Raw genomic sequence first — 24,767 nt, 5'->3', positions numbered from 1 at the left:
CTCACAAACCCTCCCACCTCCCCTTGGAGTTGTCGCCTTATTTTTTCTTTTTTATGCTGTAGCATTTGAGGCAGGCGAGAAGGCACCAGCACCTGCACCTGCAAGGTGGAGCATATCTCATGCTCCACAAAGCTCTGTAAAGCTTGTTATAAGCTCCGGACTGGGAAATGTGGCGCCGCATTACTGGAAATGAGCTACATGGTCCTCCATTCATACTTTTACTTGTTCGGAGCAAGTCACAGTAATGAACAGTGTCTTTGATCAAGCGGCACTGGCCATTTGTCTCTATAAGATAACAACTTTGGCAATTGACTCTGAGAGCAGCTCTAATGACTAAGGGGTTGATGCTCAATGCAAACTGGGCTTGCAACGTTTCATTTAGACTGGTTTTAGCCAGTGTAAATGAAACATTACTGTGCAGCCAGTGCACAAAGACTTACAACCACTCCTTTATCATGCATGGAAGCAGTGTCCAAAAGTACTATGCCAATGAGCTCGCTAGCATAGTGATTTCCTCCAGTGCTAACAAGCTCATTAACAATTCCGTGCCATGCACAGAACACCCCTTCCCTAGCGGCTAAAAACTAATAGCTCCAGAACTGTTGTTGGGGTTCCCATGCTACTTTCCTATCAGTGCTTGAGTGCTGATTGGCTCAGGCACTGACAGAAAAGTTGGAAGCTTGCAGGTTTTCTGTGCCGACCCCTCCCCCCCACACACCTAAGATCCCCAGTGGTCCAGTGGACTCCCTGACACCCCCCCCCCCCTCCATACCTTAAAAAGTTTTCGGTGGTCCATGGACTCCATGACCTTCACACACACACACCTTAAAAAATCTCTTGTGGTCCAGCAAACCCCAACCCCCCACCTCCACCGCCCCCGAACCAAAAAAACCTGGTGACCCGGTGGACCCCACTACCCTCCAAAATAGATCATCCGGCCCTAACCTCCTAGTCCACTAAGCCATGGTGGTGTAGTGGAATTCCCCTCCACCCTCCCAGACCCCTGCGCATACCTTAAAGTTGGAGGCAGGAGGACTGCTTCCTCTCTCCTGCCTCTGGGCCCATCCTCTGCAAAAGTGGCAGTGCCCAGCCCTAGACCGCTACATCCTAGGATACACTGGGAATGGCCTAAGCACCAAGGGTAGGGGCCAGCAGGGTTTTTTGGTTCGGGGTGGGGGGGAAGGGTTAGGGTCCGCTGGATCACCAGGGATTTTTTAAGGTGTGTGGGGGGGGGGGGGGAGGGGGGCGGGGAGTCCACTAGACTACCAGGGTTCTTTTTGGTTCTAGCTGGGGGAGCTGGGGGGGTCCACTGGACCACCAGAAATGCTGGCTTGATGGACCATTATTCTGACTCCGAAAGTTCGATTTTTCTTATGCTGTTATAATCTGCCATTTGAAATAGATATCTTAATTCATGATTCTTCTAGTATAAAATTGAATATTGATGTTCAGCTGAAATATATAGCAGTTTATTTTATCTTACCTTTCATAATTTTGTTTTCTTTTCAGTGGCAAAGCATTACTGTAACCCTGGTTGAGAAAGTTCAGATGATCGCTGTTATCCTAGGATCCTTGTTTCTAATATCAAGTGTGACTTGGCTTCTGTGGTCAGCATTCAGCCCCTATGCAGTATGGCAAAGAAAGGACATTCTTTTTCAAATATGCTATGGAATGTATGGTTTCATGGATCTAGTATGTATAGGTAAGCTTATAACAGTAAATTATTATTATTATTTATTGCATTTGTATCCCACATTTTCCCACCTTTTTGCAGGCTCAATGTGGCTTGCAATACATCATGAATGGTGAAGATGTATAAGAAATAAACATTTAGTATTACATAGGATTTTGGGTAACATGATAATGATACAGCATGATATTAGTATAACAAGCAAATATTCAAGGCAGTGCTGGATATGTGAAGGAGTTCACATTTGTTGGTCTTTGTGGTATGCTTGTTAAAGAGATGGGTCTTTAATAGTTGGCAGAAGTCAGTTAGTTCATAGATCGATTTTAAGTTGCGCGGCAGCGCATTCCAGAATTGTGTGCTCAAGTAGGAAAAGGTTGACGCGTGCATTAGTTTGTATTTTAGGCCTTTGCAGTTGGGGAAATGAAAATTGAGGAATGTGCGGGATGATTTTTTTAGCATTCCTGGATGGTAATTCTATCAGGTCTAGCGTGTAGGCTGGGGCATCTCCATGAATGATTTTGTGGACTAGGGTACAGATTTTGAACGTGATGCGTTCTTTGAGAGGGAGCCAGTGCAACTTTTCTCGTAGTGGTTTAGCACTCTCATATTTTGTTTTGCCGAATATGAGTCTACTGCCGTGTTCTGGGCTGTCTGATGTTTCTTGATTATTTGTTCTTTGCAGCCAGCATAAAGTGCGTTGCAGTAGTCTAAGTGGCTGACTACCATTGATTGTACTAGGCCTCGAAAGACGGTCCTTGGGAAGAAAGGTCTTACTCTTTTTAATTTCCACATTGAGTGGAACATCTTCTTGGTTGTGTTTTAAGCGTGATTCTCAAGTGTTAGGTGTCGATCAATGGTGACTTCAAGAATTTTTAGGGTGTCCGAGATTGGAAGATTCAATTTAGGTGTGTTAATGGTGGTGAATTTGTTTGTGTTATGTTGAGAGGTGAGTATTAGGCAGTGGGTTTTTTCTGCATTGAGTTTCAGCTGAAATGCATCCGCCCATGAATGCATGATCTGTAGACTTTGGTTGATGTTGTTAGAAATTTCTTTTAAGTCTTGTTTAAATGGGTGTAGATCGTTACATTGTCTGCGTATATGTTTGGGTTGAGGTTTTGATTTGATAGTAGTTTTGCCAGGGGTATCATCATTAAGTTGAATAAGGTATATCTTAGAAAATGGTATAAACTATTGCCATCTTTTGCCTGCTCACATTTCTTCTTTTTATCAACCTAAGCTAATCTCCTTGGAGGCAAACCATATACAGAATTAAATTTCTCCATTGACAAGCAGGATTCAGCATACAAGTGAATAATGTCTTATGATGGCATCAGGATGAAACATCTCTCCCAGAATACAGAACTATTGTAGAATTCTTAGCATATGCAGCCCTTTCTGTGTGTATCAGTCATATTAGTTTTGTTTTTTCCACTCCACCAATGAATGCTACAACAAAGTGCTCCCATTTTAATTGAAGAGTCTTCTCTTCATGTCTACTAATGCTGTTTTCATTATTCATTGTTAGGTTTTCTTATTTTTGTAATATTTCAAAAGAATATTCCAGTTGTTAATTTAGAATTTTTTTGTGAGTTTCTGACTACCATATCAGAGAGGCATACCTTCAACTCCAGTTATTCATCCTGGGAAGAACCAAGTCTTCAGCTCTTTATATAATATTTTATACTCCCATGTCTCAACCCTTCAGGGAAACTATTCCATAACTTAGGGGCTGTCGTTGAAATAACATCCCTATACAAGAGCACAAAGGCCTTCCTGGTTTATACCATTCCATTACCCAAATACTGTGAACTATTCACACACATTACTTGGAAAACCAGAGGCATGATCTTAAATTGCACTCAAACTTTTACCAGGAACCAGTGTAGCATTGCAACAGTGGCAGCAGGGCTGACTCATGGGATAGTGGCGCTCCGAGCCAACTTGTTTTGGCAGCACTCTCTCCTTCCTGCCTCTCCCCTCCCCCATCCAATCTGTCTTTCCCCCTTCTCTGTCCTCCTCCCTACAGGTCCATTAATGGTCCGTCAGCTTTCTCATCTCCCCCCCCCCCCCCCCATCCTCTAAAGTTTACATTGGTCACCTGCAACAGCAGCATGACAAGCTGCATTCAGCTAGCCCCTAGGTCTTACCTCTGCTGTGTCCCACCCACAGGAAACTGTATCAGAGGAGGCAGGACATGACAGAAGATAGACTTAGTTGCTGGGTGAAGGCAGCCCATCATGCTGCTGCTGCTGCCTCTGGCAACCGACATAATTTACAGGACCACAGGGCAGTGAGAGAGGTGAGAATGCAGTTTCAGATCCGCAGGGAGGGGAAGAAAGGGCTTAACCTGTAGAGTCAGGTGAGGTCAGAGGCTGGGTATTTTGTCACCCTTAATCGCTGGTGCCATGGGCCAGAGCCTCACCTGGTCCAATGGTTAAGCCAGCCCTGAGTAGCAGGACTGATGTCCATCTTGGGGCACTCACTATCACCTTCACCACAGCATTTTAAGCTCTCTAAACATTATACCAGCCCTGACAGATCAAGATAAGTTCTATTACAGCAGCTTAAGTGAGGGATCACCAGTGCCAAGACCACAGAACAAAAGGAAACTGCATCCAATAAGACTGCAGTTTTCATACCGGTATTCAATTCAGTGCGCTCATTCTTTCAATGCAGAATCACCACAGGTATCCTCTTCCTCTTACCACACAGAACTTTTTGCTTTTGCCTCCAGTTCAGCACAGTGCATCTGCACTTCAGGTTTCAAAAGCCCCTGCATCTTCTACAAACTTCAACACCAATTATGACTACAGTGACTGATGAGTTTCCTTGCCCACTTATTTTTGCAAAACATATCAGTGACTTTGTCAAGGGCTACTGCAAGGATTTTCATAGAGTTCAGAGAGCCTATGGCACCACCATTTCCCAATCCACAGGCGTTACCTCAGTACAGACAAAACACAAACTCTATTCAAGATCTAATGATCTACCTCCTTTGTCTATAGGAGTCTGAGTCACAGGAAGAGTATTCCTCATCTCCTTCCCCATCTCCAAATGTTCTCAGGTAGTTCTAGAAGACTTCAGAAATCCACAGTATGATCCATGTCACACTTCCTTTGAGTGGGAGGACCTATCTGCAAGGATTCCTTTAGATCTATTTCTTCATCTTGTAAATAATTACTCCCCTTATGAGGATTTTTTTTTTATCCAAGCTTTATTTGGAAGATGGCAGAAACTGCTCTAATACTCCAGAGAAAGGCCATGGATTCAAAGAACCCTTGAGTATAAAAGTCTTCCAGAGTGCTATGCTTTCAGCCACAGTTGCCTCCCACCAATTACATATGATGCAATATATGCATATCTTGCTTCAAAAATACAGGGGTTTTCAGCTATTCTTCCTATACAGTCTCAGATTGAACTGCCCATTGTATTGCTAGAAAGTCATAAAAGTGGAACACACCTCATTTGTTTGGCGTATTATGTCTTTGATACATGACCTCTCCTCATATCTCTGTATCGGCAATTCTTGGACAGACAGACGCCTTGCCAAGTTAAGGGATTATGGACCTAGGAAAGATGTCCATATTAAGTTGGCAGCAATGGAGATAAACGTTTTGGTGCAAAGGTTAAAGAGTCAATAAAACATTGTACGATCCTTAAATATCTTTCTGCATTAACATCAAAACCTGCTTCTTTCTCCCAACAAGTGAACACAATTCAATAAAGAAGTTTTTCCTTTGAAAAAAGGAACTTCATCCAATTTATTCAACAATATCAAAGGGTACAAAAACAACTTTACTCTAGGCCCTGCCAAAGGGAAAGAGGCACCCATTCAAATATGTAGTCATTGTTCAAGCAACTGTCATCTTTTTCACAAAACTATCTGAAACAATCAATTTTTTTTCCAACCTGCCCCTGTCTTGCCTGTGAGAGGTTGGATATAATTGTTCATGGAGAAATGGAGGATAATCACAACAGATTCCTCAGTGCTGTTTGTCACAATGAAAGTACCACAGCAAGCATTAGCAGTAAATTTGAGAGACTAAGATTATACTCCACATGCTGTAGGTTAGGAGTGAGGTTTATTCCTGTCATGGTATGCGCAAAACTAACCCATTTGGAGAAACTGCACTCTCAACATTTGGAGAAATTACCCTCAGCATCATCACATATGGCTATTGCCTTAGGTCCAACTCCTCCATGGATTCCTCTCAGTTGGTCTCATCTCTCACAGTCAAATCCTCAGCTTCTTCAGGACAAGGTCAGTTTTCTATTCAATGCACATGCAATAGAATCCATATGAGCTTATGAAAGAAATCATGGTTTCTATTCCAGATACTTCCAAATTTCAAAGAAGATGGGAGGACTGTGACCTATCCTTGTTCTAAGAGATCTCAACCTGTTTCTGCTAAATGAGTTCAAAATGAACACCTTTCTCAGCAGGCTGTGTCTGCTAGATTTCATGGATGCTTACTCTTATACTAATTCATCCCAGCTGCAGGCAGTTCTTTCACTTCACTCTGCTTAAACAATCACTATTGGGGATTTCACCTTTTGATTTTTCCATACCTAGATGATTGACCCATGGCAGCACCATTCCCTGATCTGGCTATATCCTTGTAGGATGGAGCACTAAACTTGCTTCAGTGCCTTGGGTTCCTCATAAATCTCAGCAAGCCAACACTCCTACATGTGAGGAATATTTCCATATTTTTCTCCCTCATAACAGATTACAGAGGATTGTCCCATCTGTTCAAAAGGTTCAATTTACCACCTAGGTCACAGCCAGACTTACTTAGAAAATGCTAGGACAGGTGCCTTTACAGTACCTATAACTCCTCTAGCCTGTCTCAAAATAAGAAGGTCTCAGTGGGACCTCAATTTTCAGTGGAACCAAATATCCTAGCCCTTGTCTTCTAAGCTCTTTCCACCAGCTGTTCTCCAAGCCATGTTACATTGATAAACAATAGATGCCAACCCTATCCAAAGACCTTCCTTTTGTGCCACTGGAGCATTAGTGTGTCCTGAACATGAATGTTTTCAATACAGGCCAGGGATTCTACCTTGGCATCTGGTTAAATACAAAATAAACCATTCGCCACATCAACCTTCTGGTGCTAAGAGCAATATTTTAAATTCTTTGAATGTTTGCCCGTTTTCTTTGTATCCAGACAAAGAACCGGGTGGCAGTTTTATATCACAACCAGGGTTATGCAGAATCCCTATGACTGCATTAAGGTATAGCACAGAAGTGGGATTTTATGATCCTCAATCACAAACAATTAAAGCTACCCACATGGGGGTGGGGGTGGGTGGGTGGGTAGCCGTCTAGTAGGCAGATATTTAGCCTCATGAATGGTCTACTCTACTGCTGGGGTCCCTTCAAATAGATCTCTGCCAGCAACAAAAACATCAAGCTCCCTCTTTACTGTTCCAAACACCTATCTCCATTAATATTTAGCACAAGATGTTCTAACCATAGACTGGATTGGACTCTCTTCTGTGCTTATCCACTAATTCCATTGTTAGCCAAAACAGTACAAACATTTCAAAGGAGGCTAGGCTCAATGATCTTTACAGCATCTTAATGGGCTTGACAAAACTGTTCCTTTTGAAAGGAAGACTCTGTTTTTCCTCTATGCAGACTCCAACTGTTTGCAACCTGGATAAATCAAAATCAAGAACCGTATGTACATTCCAACCACAAGGCTTGGGCTCTGGTGGCATGAAAAGTGAAATTGAGCAGTATCTAGTTGCCTGCTTGGATCTGCCACCTCCAATACAGTATATTCTAGCAGCAAGATTGTTTTTGATATCCACTGACTACTCACTCAATACCTGTTCCACTTCTACCAACCGGGACTCCAAATGTCCTCAATCAGAGTGCACCTCAATGCCTTGTTAGCTTATCATCTTACAATATATAAGGCTCCAGTTTCGTAACAGCCCATTTTATCCAAGTTCATGAGAGACCTGTTTCATGTTAAACTTCCAGTACAAAAACCACAGTACAATTTATTTTACCTCATTTATTGTATTTATGTTTATTCTTGGTTATTTTACTATTGTTATGCTCTGAGCAAAATTATACATTTTGTGTTAAACTGTACCTACTGTACACCGCCTTGGGTGAATCTCTTCATAAAGGCAGTTAATAAATCCCAATAAATAAATACATTTATTTATTTATTTATTTAATTTGATCTACCACAAAAGACCTTGCCAAGGCTTCTAAGTGGTTTACAGATTTAAAAAAAGTTAAAAGGTTAAAGAAGGAAAGAAGAAAAAAAGTAGAATAAAAGGGAGAAACGCGGAGGGGGAAGGAAGAGTAAAAGAAAGAAGAGAGGAAAAATTTAATTGTTGGTGATGCTGAAGGTCTCAGTGAACAGATGAGTTTTGAGCTGTTTCTTAAATGCAAAGATAGAGGGTTGGTTACTGAGATGAGTAACCAGAGTTTGGGGCCAAGATACATAAATGCAGTTTCACGTGAGATTCTTAACTATAAGGTTGAGAGGAATGGAAGTGAATGGAGCTTTAATATCTCATGAAGCTGCCATTCAAGTTGATAGACTCATTGGGGTTAATATTCAAAGCGATTTAACAAGCAGAAACTGCTCCTGGCCAGTTAAATTGCTTGTTTGGGGCTAACCGGTCATGTGGTCATGTTCAATGATACATAACTGGTTATTTGTTTATTTTATTTGTGACATTTATATCCCACATTATCCCAAGGAATCTTGAGTTCAATATGGCGTACAACAAATAATCAATGTAGCAATGGTACAATGTACAGCAAAGAGCAATCGTTAAAACAATGGAGGGTGAGATAAAACAGTGAGTTAGAAATTAATTATTATTATGAGCACCTTACAATTTAAGTTAATGCAAGGATTATAGTTATAAGTACAATATAATTGAAATAATCAAAGAATTGATCTAATGTGTATAGAATTACAATATAGACTTCTTATAAGTTGACATTGTATAGAAATTAACAGAAGGTTAGATTTCTGCTGGCAAGAATTTGTTAAAGAGATGTGATTTCAAAGATTTTTGGAACAATAGATAATTATATTGATGTTTAATTGACTTTGATAATGAATTCCACCATTTAGTGCCCAGGTAGGTTAAGTCAGTTGATAGAACAGATTTATAGACAATCTTTGTGCAATTGGGGAAGTATAATGTAAGATAGTCTCTTGCTCCAGAGACTGTTATGCAGGGGAAGTTCTATTAGTAACTGCATGTAATTTGGGGCCATTCCATAAATTATTAAGGGGTCCTTTTACTAGGCCATGGTTAAAAGTGGCCTACAGTATTGTATGAGCATGTTTTGGGTTAACGCTGGGCCAGTTTTTACTGCGTCTGCAAAAAAAAGGATTTTTTTAATGGGACAGGAAAAGGGCATATGGTAAAACTGAAACCAGTGCATGCCTTAAACCAGCCTGAGCCCTTAACGCCACCCATTGATCTAGTGGTAAGGGCTCATGTGCTACACATGCGGTGACTGGTTGGCATGTGCCAACTGATGATTACCACAGAAAACGCTATGTGTAGGAGGAAATGAATAAATAAATCATCTAGGCTTTATGGGCACATGGCAAATCTGAAATTAGTGCTAGGGGGCGCGGTAGCCTGACAGTAGTCTCATTTTGGCACACGCTAAACGTGCATAGATCCTAATGCACCTTTGTAAAAGGGTCCCTAAGTGAATAAAAGCACAGATCTTGAAATAGACTCTGGCTTTTATACGAAGCCAATGAAATTTAGTTAACAGAGGGGTTGCACTATCAAAACATGACACATTGTAAATAATGCGGGCTCCTGTGTTTTGAACAGTTTGAAAATTTTAAATTAATTGTTCTTTACAATCAGCGTAGATTGTATTACAGTAGTCTAGTTGTGTAAGTACAAGAGATTGTACCAGGAGTCTAAGAGTCGTGGTTGGGAAGTATGACTTTATACATTTTAGCTTCCAAAGAGTTTTGAAAGATTTGGATACAACCAAGGAGACTTGTGGTTCAGATGTTAAGTGGTGGTCTATAGTCACTCCAAGTATTTTTAGTATAATTTCCATTGGATAAGTAGTTTGGTCAGTTGTAAAGTTGTTGTATGGGGTATGGGCAAAAGGATTTTGTTACTACCATGAATTTGGTTTTCTCTTATTTCAGTTTAAGTCTAACGTTAGATGCCCAAGATTCCATGACGTTAAGGCCTGATTTGATTTTGTTAAGAATTTTGTGAATTTTGTTATCAAAGGGGATGTATAAAGTAACATTGTCTGCATGTATAAAAATGTGGAACCTTGCTGTTTCTAGTTTATAGCCCAGTGATGCCATCATAACATTAAACAAGATAAGAGACAGTGGGAAGCCCTGTGGCATGCCACAATCTGGTGTCCAAGGGAAGGATAAAGAGCCAGATATTTTTACCCCGTAAGATCTTGTTTTAAGGAATCCTTTAAACCGTTATGCCTACTATTCTAAAATGATCCAGTATGTTTAGTAAAATGTCATGATCCACCACATTGAAAAATGCTAGATATATCAAATTGTAAAATTATAATTCTTTTTCCCAAACTAATTGCCTTCTTGAAATTAGATGGTTAATACAGTTTCAGTACTATAGCATGGTCTGAAACCAGAGTGAGAATTATGGAGAACAGAGAAGGAGGTGAGATAGTTCATAAGTTGAGATGCTATTTATGCCCTCCATCACTTTTGTTAAAAGGGGGATTGAGACTACTGGTCTATAAGTTGTAACATCACTCCTGGAGACATACATTTTTTGGAATGGGAGTTAATATTATGGAGTTCTTTTCCTCAGGGAATAGACCATTTGATAACATATATGATAAATTGGTTTTGAGATCAATAAAAATGTGTGGTGCAGTTTTTGGTATAGGACTGGGGCATGCATCTAAGATACATTGTGAAGTGGAGTATTTTGAGAGGAAGAATTTTACTGTTTCAGAGCTAGGTAATTGGAAGGATATCCATATTCTGTCCTCTTGATTTTAGATTCTCTAAGGGCCTCTTTTACAAAGCCACGCTACCGATTCTCGGTGTGGCAAATGAGAGAAAACCCATTCAGTTCCTATGGGCTTCCTCTCATTTGCTGCGCGGGAATAGCTAGTGCGGCTTTGTAAAAGAAGCCCATATTTTCTTCATATATTCTTTAGTAGTTCTTTTCCATAATAGTTTGTCATTGAATTTTTTTTGCCACTTTCTCTCTAATCTCTTGCATTTTCTCTTTAGAGTCTGTATAGTTTCGTTAAACCAAGGTGAAGTTTTTTTTCTTAGCTCTGATTTTGGGATTTTTGCTGGGGCAATTTAATCTAAGATGGATTTACTTAGCTCGTCCCATTTTCCACATAAAATCTTTATTATCTGTTGGAGGGAGGTGATAATTATTGACTGCTTTAGACTAAAATGTTAATGTTGTCCTTAGTTTTGTAGGAAGAGATATTATTCCTGATCTTTTTAACTTTAATTTCCTTTTTCCAGTTGACAATGAATATTAGTTTTTTGTGGTCAGACCAAGGTAGAGGAACCCATTCTAGATTATTTGTAAAGATATTATCAGGATTTAAGAATCTGTAGGCTAAAAGATCTAAGAGGCGACCTTTAATTTGGGAGGAAGGGGCATATACTTGGGTGAAACTCCAGGAAGTTAGGAATTCATTTAGGGTTCCTTTTACAAACCTGCAGTACTGATTCCTGTTCGACAAATGTGATGAAGCCCATAGGAATAGCATTTACCGCACCGGGAATCAGTACCACAGCTTTGTAAAAGGAGCCCTTAGACTTTGGGTCTTGGTGTAATTTAACTTGTCCAAATGTAAATTTATGTCTCCTATTAGTAAGATATTAGGGGATTTAATGCATATGTTAGCAATGAATTCAAAGACATTGTCTTCAAAGAGGTGCCAGTTTCCTGGTGGACAGCAAAAGAGAGCAATATATAATGGATCTGAAAGGTTTTCATCCTCTATTTTACAAGCCAAAATTTTGAGATTTATAGAATTTAAACCTGAAATTAATTCTATCTTAAAGAAAAATTTATACAGGATAACTATTCCCCCTCTTCTTTTTAAAAATTTGTTTGGTGGAGGATTTTATATTCTGGTGGGCAGAGCTCAATTACTGCTGGGTCTTCCTTGGAATTTAACCATGTTTCGGTTATGAATGCTAGTCCAAGGTTATCTTCCTCTATCCAATCTCTTATAAGATTTGTTTTGTTCATTATGGATTTAGCATTCACATAACCCACCGGAATAGGCAGGAAGGATGTTAAGGTTAGTGCCACTGAACATGACCGGTTAGTGCCTAATGCAAAACTGGCTAATTTAAGGGCATTCTGGGGGCAGAGTCAGCACTTAGCTGTTTAAGTGCCGATATTCAATACTTAACTGGCCATGGTCACCACATAAATAGGACTGCACAAATGTCAGTCCTATCTTTATGTGCTGCCCCATGGCCGGTTAAATGCTAAATATTGCACTTAACTGGCTATGGTGTAGCCAGCTCCGTAAAACCCAGAAATTCAATGCTGGAGCCTGGTTATGGCCTGGCATTGAATTTACGGTCATAACACTGGCAGCCGTCAGCAAAATGTTGAGTGCAAGTGGCTGAATATTGATCCCCATCATCTCTGAAGCATCTTACCTGGAACATACTTGTTCTAGTAGTAGTAACTTTGGCTTGAAGAATTAGTGCACTTTAAGGCTTGGTCACATATGAACCATTTACTTAGTTTCACTGCAATAAATTAGTCCTACATACATATCCTAAGTTTCTTCCAAAGGTTTTCATACCTTTTCACATTGATGAAGAGATAGGCTTGCCTGCTGTCTACCTAACACATTAAAAATCTTCTTAATCTAGATAGTAAACTAGCTCCCACATACTACCTGAAGAGAACAGAGACTATCAGGAAATGTACACAGCCTTTTGTTTACTGTGACTATGACTTCAACAGGCTTGGTATTCCAGTGGGAAAGCTTACTCTAGTTAATTGACTAGCTTAATGCATTCAAGGGGACTTTTACTAAACCATAGTAGTGTTGTTAGATAGTGGTAGAAATCAGCTGGCAGTAAACACTGAGATGCCCATTATATTCTTACTAGTAAAACAGGCCCGTTTCTGAACACATGAAACAGGCGCTAGCAAGGTTTTCCTCAGAGTGTGTATGTTTGAGAGAGAGAGAGAGAAAGAGAGTGTGTGTGTGTGTGTGTGTGTGAGAGAGAGAGAAAGTGTGTGTGAGAGATGGAGTGTGTGTGTGAGTGAGAAAGAGAATGAGTGAGAGAGAGACAGACAGAGTGTGTGTGTGTTTGTGTCAGAGAGAGAGAGAGTGTGTGAGAGACAGAGTGTATGTGTGTGTGAGAGTGAGTGTGTGAGAGAGAGAGAGAGAGTGTGTGTGAGAGAGAGAGTGTGTGTGAGAGAGAGAGAGTGTGTGAGAGAGAGTGTATGTGAGAGAGTGAGTGTGTGTGTGTGGGGCTCCGAGTTCCATGACCCCCTCCTTCCCTCCCTCCCTCCCTCCCTCTCCTCCCCTCCGAGTTTCAGGCCCCTCTCCCTCCTTCTCCTCTCTTCTCCTCCCTCCCCTCTGAGTTCTTGGCTCCCCCTTCCCTCCGAGTTCCATCCCCCCTCCCAGGCGTGTTCCATGCCCCCCTTTCCTCGGAGTGTGTATGTTTGAGAGAGAGTGTGTGGGTGAGAGATGGAGTGTGTATGTGAGAGAGAGAGAGACAGACAGAGTGTGTGTGTTTGTGTCAGAGAGAGAGTGTGTGAGAGACAGAGTGTGTGTGTGTGAGTCTGTGTGTGAGAGAGAGAGTGTGTATTTGAGAGACAGAGACTGAGTGTGTGTGTGTGTGAGAAAGTGAAGCCTTCAATCCTTGAAGCATTCGTGCGCTCTGTAAGGCTCCATCTCCTCAATTGACGACACATAGTTCCGGAACGTTGCAGGAATGCTTCAAGGCTTGAAGGCTTCACTTTCTCAGCTTCAGAACGTTGGAAGTGTGTTTTATTATATAGGATGGGTGTCTCAGTGTTTACCGCCTGCTGATTTCTACCGCAAGCTAAAAATGCTACCGTGGCTTTGTAAAAGGACCCCTTAGTTCTGTTACAATCAAAGTAACATTCCCTAGGCCAACAGTCAAGACTCATCAAATCAGAATTGCTACTAACAAAGCAGCTACCTGGACCTATTGGACCAGTCTTCATTCAGGGTCAGTGGATTTGATCAAGCAGTGTTGAGCAATCTGTTCTTATGAACTAATGAATTTTTGCTTTCTCTTTTCAGTTGGTTGCTCCTACAATGTGGAATAATTAACACAAATCCTGGAGTAACCCTGAGCTTGGGAATTGCCCACTTATGCACATGATTCAATCTTGCATGTCAATGGGGGGAAAAAAGAAGTTTGCTTACCTCTAACAGGTATTCTTCCTAGACAGCAGGACTAATCAAGCCTACAGCTCCACCTGCCTTCCTGATTCTGAACTTTGAACAAACTGAGGACACAGAGGACTGCTACATTTGGAAAGAGCCGTGCACGATCAGAACTTTACACTAGTTCTGAGCTCTAGGAAAACTATTATATCTGAGTGCCATCATATGATGTCACCCATCTGTGTGCTGCCTATGGAGAATACCTGTTACATGTAGGCAACTTTGTTTTATTTGCACTTTGAGAAAATCCAAAGGATACTCTAAAAGAGATGACACATAAGACAAATTCTGTCCTCTCCAAAGACTGAGTGCAGATGTAAATCTCAGGTTGATGCAAATTTTTATTGCACTGTTTTCTTGGAAAAGTTTTGCCCATCAACTTCCACCTATTACTTTGTTTATCTAGCTTAGTCAGAGTCTGTCCCATTTGGGTGCAGAGCATCATGAGCCTTCATTAGTGGCTACTAGGGTATTTTAGTTCCACTTTTAATCCTTTTCATCCTCTCATGTAGCACAGTCATTGTAATTGCAGTCCTCATAGAGGTATCTGCATTTGTAATAGGATCTGGAACAACTTAAATGAGCCAGTAGATGGTGCTGCTGTGCCAAACCTGGGTATTTCACATGTTGGTGCACAGAATTGCAGCTGGGCCATAGGGCTGGCTCAATATATCTTAAAGAGGAAGGAATGTAGGTAAATTGTTGAACTGTCTCTCTCCCCCCCCCCCCCCCCCCCCCCAGATGAAAGGAAATACTTAATTGTTCATAACTCTCCGTTTCTAATGCAAGGAATGATTTGTTCTGCTGTCTGATTAGTGTTTGTACGTATATTTTACAGTTCTTTCCATTAAAACATTGCAGCAGTGATAGTCCGGAGGTTCTCCCCTCAGTTCTTGTTCTAGACTTACAGAATTCACGAATACTTAGATTTTACACTGCTGATTTTAGCAAAGGTAGTCATGTATTTATTTATTTTAAAATTTATATTCCACTCAGTCTTAAAATTCTTGACAGATTACAGTTTTAAAATATATACAGTCTTCTATAAATACATGGAGGGGCATTTTTGAAAGAATGTCCAAGTCAGAATTGAGACGTCCTGCTCATAACGTCCCAAAAAAAGTCCATCTCACTGCCATTTTCGAACTGGAAAAATGTTGTTCCCTGTTCAAAAATATTTGAGAACATCCAAAATGAACATCCATTTTCCGAAATAAAATGTCAAAATCATGAACGCAAAAAAAAACAAGGACAAGGATATCTATCTGGCAGTATTTGAACGAAAATGGCAACACTGATGTCTCCGCAGAGCTGAGGGGCAGCCTAGTGGTCAATGCCGTGGTCTTTAATCCAGAGGATCCAGGTTCATATTCCATTGCAACTTTGTTATTTTAAATGGTGAGCCCTCCAGAGACAGGAAAATACCTACTGTACTTGAATATGTACCAGCTCAATAGCCTTCAGGCTTTTGAGCTCACAATTTAAAGGTTAAAAAAAAGAGAGAGAGACCCCCTTTTACTAAGGCACACTTACATTTTTAGCGTGCACTAAAATTGGGCGCTCGCTAAACGTTAGCAACGCCATTCATTCCTATGGGCATCTGTAACGTTTAGCGTGTGCCCAATTTTAGCATACACTAAAAACTTGAGCGTGCCTTAGTAAAAGACCCCCAGAGAGAGAGATTTGAATCTGGGTCCCTTGGTTTACAGTCCACTGCACTGACTACTAGGCTATCCTTCAGATCTGCTTGCTGCTGTTTTCAAAATGCCCATAAATACCTGATGTTGTCAGGGAACCTAGTTTCCCTTTCCAGTGTCACTTTCAGGGGAGAAGGAGGGGGACAATATCTATTGGGGGATTCATGAGGGATCATGCCTTAATCCCTCCAGTGGTCAGTTGCTCAGTCCACTGATTTTGTGCCACCAGGTTGCCCATCCAGTGGCTGATTAGGGTTGTACCTGCTTAGCTTCCTGCTTTTCTTCTGTGACATACACCTTCACCACTTGTGTGGCCTCAAATAGGGGAGCTTAACTTGCCATTTATCTAATCTGGGATACACACCTCCTCCAGGCATTTGCCTCCAGAGGGGGGGGGAGAGAGATAAAGAGACTGACCCCATTCATATTATATATTCTAATTATCCAATTGGGTTGGGGTCTTTCTCTCCATTGGGCTCTTGAGATACTTTCTTTTCATGCCCTCCAATCTCTTTCACATGGATAATCCAACAAAAGGTTACACCACTGATTTTGTGCCACCAGGTTGCCCATCCAGTGGCTGACTAGGGTTGTACCTGCTTAGTTTCCTGCTTTTCTTCTGTGACATACACCTTCACCACTTGTGTGGCCTCAAATAGGGGGAGCTTAACTTGCCATTTATCTAATCTGGGATACACACCTCCCCCAGGCATTTGCCTCCAGAAAGGGGGGAGAGAGATAAAGAGACTGACCCCATTCATATATTATATATTATCCAATTGGGTTGGGGTGTTTCTCTCCATTGGGCTCTTGAGATGCTTTCTTTTCATGCCCTCCAATCTTTTTCACATGGATAATCCAACAAAAGGTTACACCACTGATTTTGTGCCACCAGGTTGCCCATCCAGTGGCTGATTAGGGTTGTACCTGCTTAGCTTCCTGCTTTTCTTCTGTGACATACACCTTCACCACTTGTGTGGCCTCAAATAGGGGGAGCTTAACTTGCCATTTATCTAATCTGGGATACACACCTCCTCCAGGCATTTGCCTCCAGAAAGGGGGGAGAGAGAAAGGGACTGACCCCATTCATATTATATATTCTAATTATCCAATTGGGTTGGGGTCTCTCTCCATTGGGCTCTTGAGATACTTTCTTTTCATGCCCGCCAATCTCTTTCACATGGATAATCCAACAAAAGGTTACACCACTGATTTTATGCCACCAGGTTGCCCATCCAGTGGCTGACTAGGGTTGTACCTGCTTTTCTCCTGTGACATACACCTTCACCACTTGTGTGGCCCCACATGGGGGGAGCTTAACTTGCCATTTATCTAATCTGGGATACACACCTCCCCCAGGAATTTGCCTCCAGAAAGGGGGGAGAGAGATAAAGAGACTGACCCCATTCATATTATATATTCTAATTATCCAATTGGGCTGGGGTCTCTCTCCATTGGGCTCTTAGTGATGGTTTCTTTTCATGCCCTCCAATCACTTTCACATGGATAATCCAACAAAAGGTTACACCACTGATTTTGTGCCACCAGGTTGCCCATCTGGTGGCTGACCAGGGGTACACCTGTTTAGCTTCTTGCTTTTCTCCTGTGATATACACCTTCACCACTTGTGTGGCCCAACATAGGGGGAGCTTAACTTGCCATTTATCTAATCTGGGATGCACACCTCCACCAGGCATTTGCCTCCAGAAAGGGGGGGAGAGAGAAAGGGACTGACCCCATTCATATTATATATTCTAATTATCCAATTGGGTTGGGGTCTCTCTCCATTGGGCTCTTGAGATACTTTCTTTTCATGCCCGCCAATCTCTTTCACATGGATAATCCAACAAAAGGTTACACCACTGATTTTATGCCACCAGGTTGCCCATCCAGTGGCTGACTAGGGTTGTACCTGCTTTTCTCCTGTGACATACACCTTCACCACTTGTGTGGCCCCACATGGGGGGAGCTTAACTTGCCATTTATCTAATCTGGGATACACACCTCCCCCAGGAATTTGCCTCCAGAAAGGGGGGAGAGAGATAAAGAGACTGACCCCATTCATATTATATATTATATATTCTAATTATCCAATTGGGTTGGGGTCCTTCTCTCCATTGGGCTCTTGAGATACTTTCTTTTCATGCCCTCCAATCTCTTTCACATGGATAATCCAACAAAAGGCTACACCACTGATTTTGTGCTGCCAGGTTGCCCATCTGGTGGCTGGCCAGGGTTGCATCTGCTTAACTTCCTGCTTTTCTCCTGTGACATACACCTTCACCACTTGTGTGGCCCCACATGGGGGGAGCTTAACTTGCCATTTATCTAATCTGGGATACACACCTCCCCCAGGAATTTGCCTCCAGAAACAGGGGAGAGAGATAAAGAGACTGACCCCATTCATATTATATATTATATATTCTAATTATCCAATTGGGTTGGGGTGTTTCTCTCCATTGGGCTCTTAGTGATGGTTTCTTTTCATGCCCTCCAATCACTTTCACATGGATAATCCAACAAAAGGTTACACCACTGATTTTGTGCCACCAGGTTGCCCATCTGGTGGCTGACCAGGGGTGCACCTGTTTAGCTTCTTGCTTTTCTCCTGTGACATACACCTTCACCACTTGTGTGGCCCAACATAGGGGGAGCTTAACTTGCCATTTATCTAATCTGGGATGCATACCTCCCCCAGGCATTTCCCTCCAGAAAGGGGGGAGAGAGATAAAGAGACTGACCCCATTCATATATTATATATTATCCAATTGGGTTGGGGTGTTTCTCTCCATTGGGCTCTTGAGATAGTTTCTTTTCATGCCCTCCAATCTCATTCACATGGATAATCCAACAAAAGGTTACACCACTGATTTTGTGCCAACAGGTTGCCCATTTGGTGGCTGACCAGGGTTGCACCTGCTGAGCTTCCTGCTTTTCTTCTGTGACATACACCTTCATCACTTGTGTGGCCTCAAGTAGGGGGAGCTTAACTTGCCATTTATCTAATCTGGGATACACACCTCCACCAGGCATTTTCCTCCAGAAAGGGGGGGAGAGAGATAAAGAGACTGACCCCATTCATATTATATATTATAATTATCCAATTGGGTTGAGGTCTTTCTCTCCATTGGGCTCTTCAGATACTTTCTTTTCATGCCCTCCAATCTCATTCACATGGATAATCCAACAAAAGGTTATGTCACTGATTTTGTGCCACCAGGTGGCTGACCAGGGGTGCACCTGCTCAGCTTCCTGCTTTTCTCCTGTGATATACACCTTCACCACTTGTGTGGCCTCACATAGGGAGAGCTTAACTTGCCATTTATCTAATCTGGGATACACACCTCCACCAGGCATTTGCTTCCAGAAAGGGGGAGAGAGATAAAGAGACTGACCCCATTCATATTATATATTATATATTATATATTCTAATTATCCAATTGGGTTGGGGTCTTTCTCTCCATTGGGCTCTTCAGATACTTTCTTTTCATGCCCTCCAATCTCATTCACATGGATAATCCAACAAAAGGTTATGCCACTGATTTTGTGCCACCAGGTGGCCCATCTGATGGCTGACCAGGGGTGCACCTGCTTTTCTCCTGTGACATACACCTTCACCACTTGTGTGGCCCCACATAGGGGGAGCTTAACTTGCCATTTATCTAATCTGGGATACACACCTCCCCCAGGAATTTGCCTCCAGAAGGGGGGGGGGGGAGAGAGATAAAGAGACTGACACCATTCATATTATATATTCTAATTATCCAATTGGGTTGGGGTCTTTCTCTCCATTGGGCTCTTGAGATACTTTCTTTTCATGCCCTCCAATCTCTTTCACATGGATAATCCAACAAAAGGTTACATGACTGATTTTGTGTCACCAGGTTGCCCATCCAGTGGCTGACCAGGGTTGTACCAGTTTAGCTTCCTGTTTTTCTTCTCTGACATACACCTTTACCACTTGTAAAGCCCCATATGGGAGGAGCTTAACTTGCCATTTATCTAATCTGGAATACACACCTCAACCAGGCATTTGCCTCCATAAAGGGGGGAGAGAGATAAAGAGACTGACCCCATTCATATTATATATTCTAATTATCCAATTGGGTTGGGGTCTTTCTCTCCATTTGGCTCTTGAGATACTTTCTTTTCATGCCCTCCAATCTCATTCACATGGATAATCCAACAAAAGGTTATGCCACTAATTTTGTGCCACCAGGTGGCCCATCTGATGGATGACCAGGGGTGAACCTGCTTAGCTTTCTGCTTTTCTCCTGTGATATACACCTTCACCACTTGTGTGGCCTCACATAGGGAGAGCTTAACTTGCCATTTATCTAATCTGGAATACACACCTCCACCAGGCATTTGCCTCCATAAAGGGGGAAGAGAGATAAAGAGACTGAACCCATTCATATTATATATTCTAATTATCCAATTGGGTTGGGGTCTTTCTCTCCATTGGGCTCTTGAGATACTTTCTTTTCATGCCCTCCAATCTCTTTCACATGGATAATCCAACAAAAGGTTATGCCACTGATTTTGTGCCACCAGGTTGCCCATTCAGTGGCTGACCAGGGTTGCACCTGCTTAGCTTCCTGCTTTTGTCTTGTGATGTACACCTTCACCACTTGTGTGGCCCCACATAGGTGGAGCTTAACTTGCCATTTATCTAATCTGGGATACACACCTCCCCCAGGAATTTGCCTCCAGAAAGGGGGGAGAGAGATAAAGAGACTGACCCCATTCATATTATATATTATATATTCTAATTATCCAATTGGGTTGGGGTCTTTCTCTCCATTGGGCTCTTGAGATACTTTCTTTTCATGCCCTCCAATCTCTTTCACATGGATAATCCAACAAAAGGTTACACCACTGATTTTGTGCCACCAGGTTGCCCATCTGGTGGCTGACCAGGGTTGCACCTGCTTTTCTGCTGTGACATACACCTTCACCACTTGTGTGGCCCCACATAGGTGGATCTTAACTTGCCATTTATCTAATCTGGGATACACACCTCCCCCAGGAATTTGCCTCCAGAAAGGGGGGAGAGAGATAAAGAGACTGACCCCATTCATATTATATATTCTAATTATCCAATTGGGTTGGGGTCTTTCTCTCCATTGGGCTCTTGAGATACTTTCTTTTCATGCCCTCCAATCTCTTTCACATGGATAATCCAACAAAAGGTTACACCACTGATTTTGTGCCACCAGGTTGCCCATCCAGTGGCTGACTAGGGTTGTACCTGCTTAGTTTCCTGCTTTTCTTCTGTGACATACACCTTCACCACTTGTGTGGCCTCAAATAGGGGGAGCTTAACTTGCCATTTCCTTAGCGTCCCTCCGGACCAGACCAGGATTGGACTGATGGGTTGTGCTCGCCTACCAGCAGGTGGAGACTGAGAAAAAACTGTGACTCTAGAGAGCCAATAGGAGCCCTGGCCATGTGACCTTAGCCTCAGTATTTTCTCAGTCTCCCAGCAGGTAGGAAGTGAGCCCATTAGTCTCTCTCCTTTTCTCTTTAGATATTACAGATATTTGTGATAATTCTTCTGTGCCTGGAATCTTATTTAGAGGCTTGACAGGGTTTCCTTTCTCTTCTTTCTTTGACAGCCTCGGGGGTGTTAAACTCGGGTGTCTCGAGTCCACCCCCCTTCCTCCCCATCTCCCTGGCTTAGCAGGGAAGGGCCGTCCCTTTCTCTGGAAAGGTGTACCGTCTTTGGGAGAGGCAGCCACTTTTAACAGGTAGCTGCTTTAAAAGAATTAAATCAAATAAAAGGAAATTCAAAGAAGCAGCCTTTCTTTCCCCAGACTTCTAACGAGCAGGCAGCTCCAGTGTTTTATTATGATTGAGGGGTTATAAAAAAAAAAAAAAAACCAGAAGAAAATAATTCAGTGTCTGTGACTTTAAACAGCGATTTTTCTCGTCAGATTTAATTTCCTCCATTTTCTTGCGTTTTGGCAGCGGCAGTTTAAAGAAATGAAAAAAAAAAAAAAAAAAGAAAGGTGCGAACTGCATAAGCGCGGCCACCTGTTTTTTCTGATATGGCTTAAAAGTTCAAACAGCTGCTGTCGGTCAGGCGCAGTTCACGCAGCCGGAACGTGTAAATTTTGCTCTCCCTTCAAGGTTTCTTCGGGTCCAGTGCTGCCTCCGGTTTTTTCGGGGCCTTTTTCGCCGGCTGTTGTTTCTTCGCCGTTCCACTGGGCTTCACTTGTTCGGAGGTGTTGGGCGCGCTGTCGACGATCACCACAGGGCCAGTGGCGCGAACAGCGGCCATTTTGTTTCTCCCTCCATCTTATCAGTCAGGGATCTCTCTGCTGAAGGTAAGGCTGCAGTTCATAGAGCAGTTCGGCTCCAAGATGTGTACACTTTTGTATGTGCTGGACGGCGTATTCTAAAATGCTCTTCACATCAGCAGGCAATATTTGATTGAAAGGGGGCTCCTTTCATATATGGATATATAACAAGCTTTTCTTCTTTTAAATTTCTATGTATCACGGGGCTGTTAACACTAGTTTTTTCTGGTGCTCAGTCATTTTTCATTGCCTGGTGGAAAATCTACATCTTATCATAATATCATAATTCATTTCAAGCATTTTCCTCAATAGCTGTAGTATTATACAGTGTTTTAAGAACTTTAGAAACTTTCTCTATAGGCATAGAGTAAATTTCTGTCTTTCTCATTCCCTGATGAATAGGACTACATTGTCTAAGAGTCAATTGATTGGTACTTTGCAATTCTGACCATAATATCTTAGTTCCTTTCAAGCATTTTACTCCATGCCTATGATGTTATATAGTGTTTTAAGAACTTAACAGACAATCACTCTCAATGGCTGTAGTGTTATACAGTGTTTTCTTTTTCCGACTTTAAGAAGCCTTCTCTAGAGGCATACAGTATATTGTTCAGATGCCATGGGGATATATCAGCTCTTTCATATTCTCTGAGGGACAGTCCTGTCTACCAAGCTCCCAGTCACTCAGCTGCCTTAGCAGGCATGCTTTATTCATGTCTTCCCTTCTTTTCCAACTGCCTTGAAGCCTCTCATATTTCATTTTAGCTTTCTTCTGGTTTTTACAGGACATATGGTCACTTAGAGAATAAAGTCATCCTTTCACTTAAAGATAGTGGACGGTCCTCAAACCATCTACTCGTGTTTGTCTCTACTCTATCAGTTCAGCATTGGCAGATTATAAACATCCTGGTTTGGTCCAGTATGCCTATACATACCATCTGCTATCTCTTCCTCTTCCTTAGAGACCTGATGTTATATCAAGCTTTCTTGAATTCAGATACAGTCTTGTCTACACTGCCTTCACCAAGTGGCTGTGGCACAACTTCACTTTTTTCGTTACAGGTAATTTCCAAGTTTGTCCTTTTTCATTTTCATTCTATGCGCCTTCACTCCAGAGTGTTCTTTCAATTGGAAGGGGATTCACTCACTTCCTGTGTATTTATACCATAGGTACATAAGTATGGTTATGCTGGGTAAGGCCTAAAGTCCATCAAGTCCAGCATTCATATCTAATGGACATAGGTACATAAGTTTTGCCATTCTGGGGAAGCTCAAATGTCCACCTTTCTACAGCCAGAACAGCATTAAAGAAAAAAAAAAAAAACCTCTCACGAGAGTATCGAACAGAAATCTCTGCTCCAAAAGCAAGGCTTTGCAGTAATTCTGCAAACTAACGCATACAATATTTGCCATGGCTGTTCACCACTAGGAACACCGGGGACCCTGGGCCTAGGTTCGGTGTTTTAACCTGAAACAAGCTCAACATTCATATCTGTTGGGTGTGAGTCTGGTACTACTACTACTACTTAACATTTCTAGAGCGCTACTAGGGTTACGCAGCGCTGTACAAATTAACAAAGAAGGACGTTCCCTGCTCAAAGGAGCTTACAATCTACATCTCAGTGAGGGAGGACGCATGACCGTGGTACGTGGATTAGTGGTATGTGGATTAGGGAGATCCAAGAAATTACAGGCCAGTGAATCAGACGTTCATACTGGGACAATTTTTTTCTGTCCGGAGCGTACTACCATAGCTGGTGGACTCCTATATTCAGAACTTTCTATATTCAGAACTTACCCAACTATGGAACGCCATAGAGATAGGGTTGGAGTTTGTAGGCTTATTTAACTGGTGTCCTTGGTCACCCTTCCTCTTCTCCTCAGGGTCCAGAGAATGGCTAGTTTTTTTGCTTATGCATTAACCGGTCATTTTCAGCAGTACTCTCTCTTCCGTTCTTTTATATATCTAAGAGGATGGTCATTGCGCTCTTAGGGTCATTTCATTCTTACCTAGACGACTGCCTAATTGGAGAAAGTCTTATCAGCAGAGTTCTCAGGTCACGCACCGGGTGTTGCATTTCTTACAGTCTCTAGGTTGGGTGGTGATTGTAGCCAGGCCTCTCATTTGATCTCTCATTTGATCTCTCATCAGATATCTCTGATTTTCTCTTTGTTTAGTCAGGTTGGCGCACAGTCTTTTGTCTCCTCTGCAAACATCCCAGTTTATATTTTTCTTGGTGACCTTGGGCCTTCGGCCATTTCCTCGCTCTATTCTGCAGAATGCAATTTTACTTTCTAATGCCCAAGAAGGAATTTTCCTTCATCCTATTGCGAATCTCAGGGTCATCAATCGCGCTATTTAAGTGCCATCTAGTTATCTCAAGAACCTTAGTTCTGTCATTGGGATGCTTCATGCAGTACACTTTTTGGCAGAAGCTTTTTTGTATATATTTTTTTTCTGGGGGACCTCAGCAATTCGTTTTACCTTCGGGTGAATTTTGTTTTCCCTACTGACAAACAAGGCGGAGAGAGCTATGTTGGTCCTTGCCATGGCAATGGGTTATGTCATCCGCCAAGGAGGAGTTAAGAGTATACTCTTGAGTTTGTACTCATTTTTTCTTAGTTGTGTCACC

General features: G+C 42.0%; 1 protein-coding gene across 1 annotated transcript in view; it reads left to right on the top strand.

Moving 5' to 3' along the window:
* The window catches only part of MARCHF11 (membrane associated ring-CH-type finger 11), a 160,332-nt gene that overhangs the window by 89,245 nt on the left and 46,320 nt on the right, over positions 1–24,767 (top strand). The window contains exon 3 of the mRNA XM_030190033.1: positions 1,510–1,702. Coding sequence (XP_030045893.1) covers positions 1,510–1,702 — 193 coding nt within the window. The remainder of the gene's footprint in view (positions 1–1,509; positions 1,703–24,767) is intronic.

This window comes from Microcaecilia unicolor, chromosome 1 (genome assembly GCF_901765095.1).
Source record: "Microcaecilia unicolor chromosome 1, aMicUni1.1, whole genome shotgun sequence".
Classification (NCBI taxonomy): domain Eukaryota; kingdom Metazoa; phylum Chordata; class Amphibia; order Gymnophiona; family Siphonopidae; genus Microcaecilia; species Microcaecilia unicolor.
The sequence above is the reverse complement of the archived record's forward strand: the minus strand, read 5'-3'. Positions and strand labels throughout refer to the sequence as shown.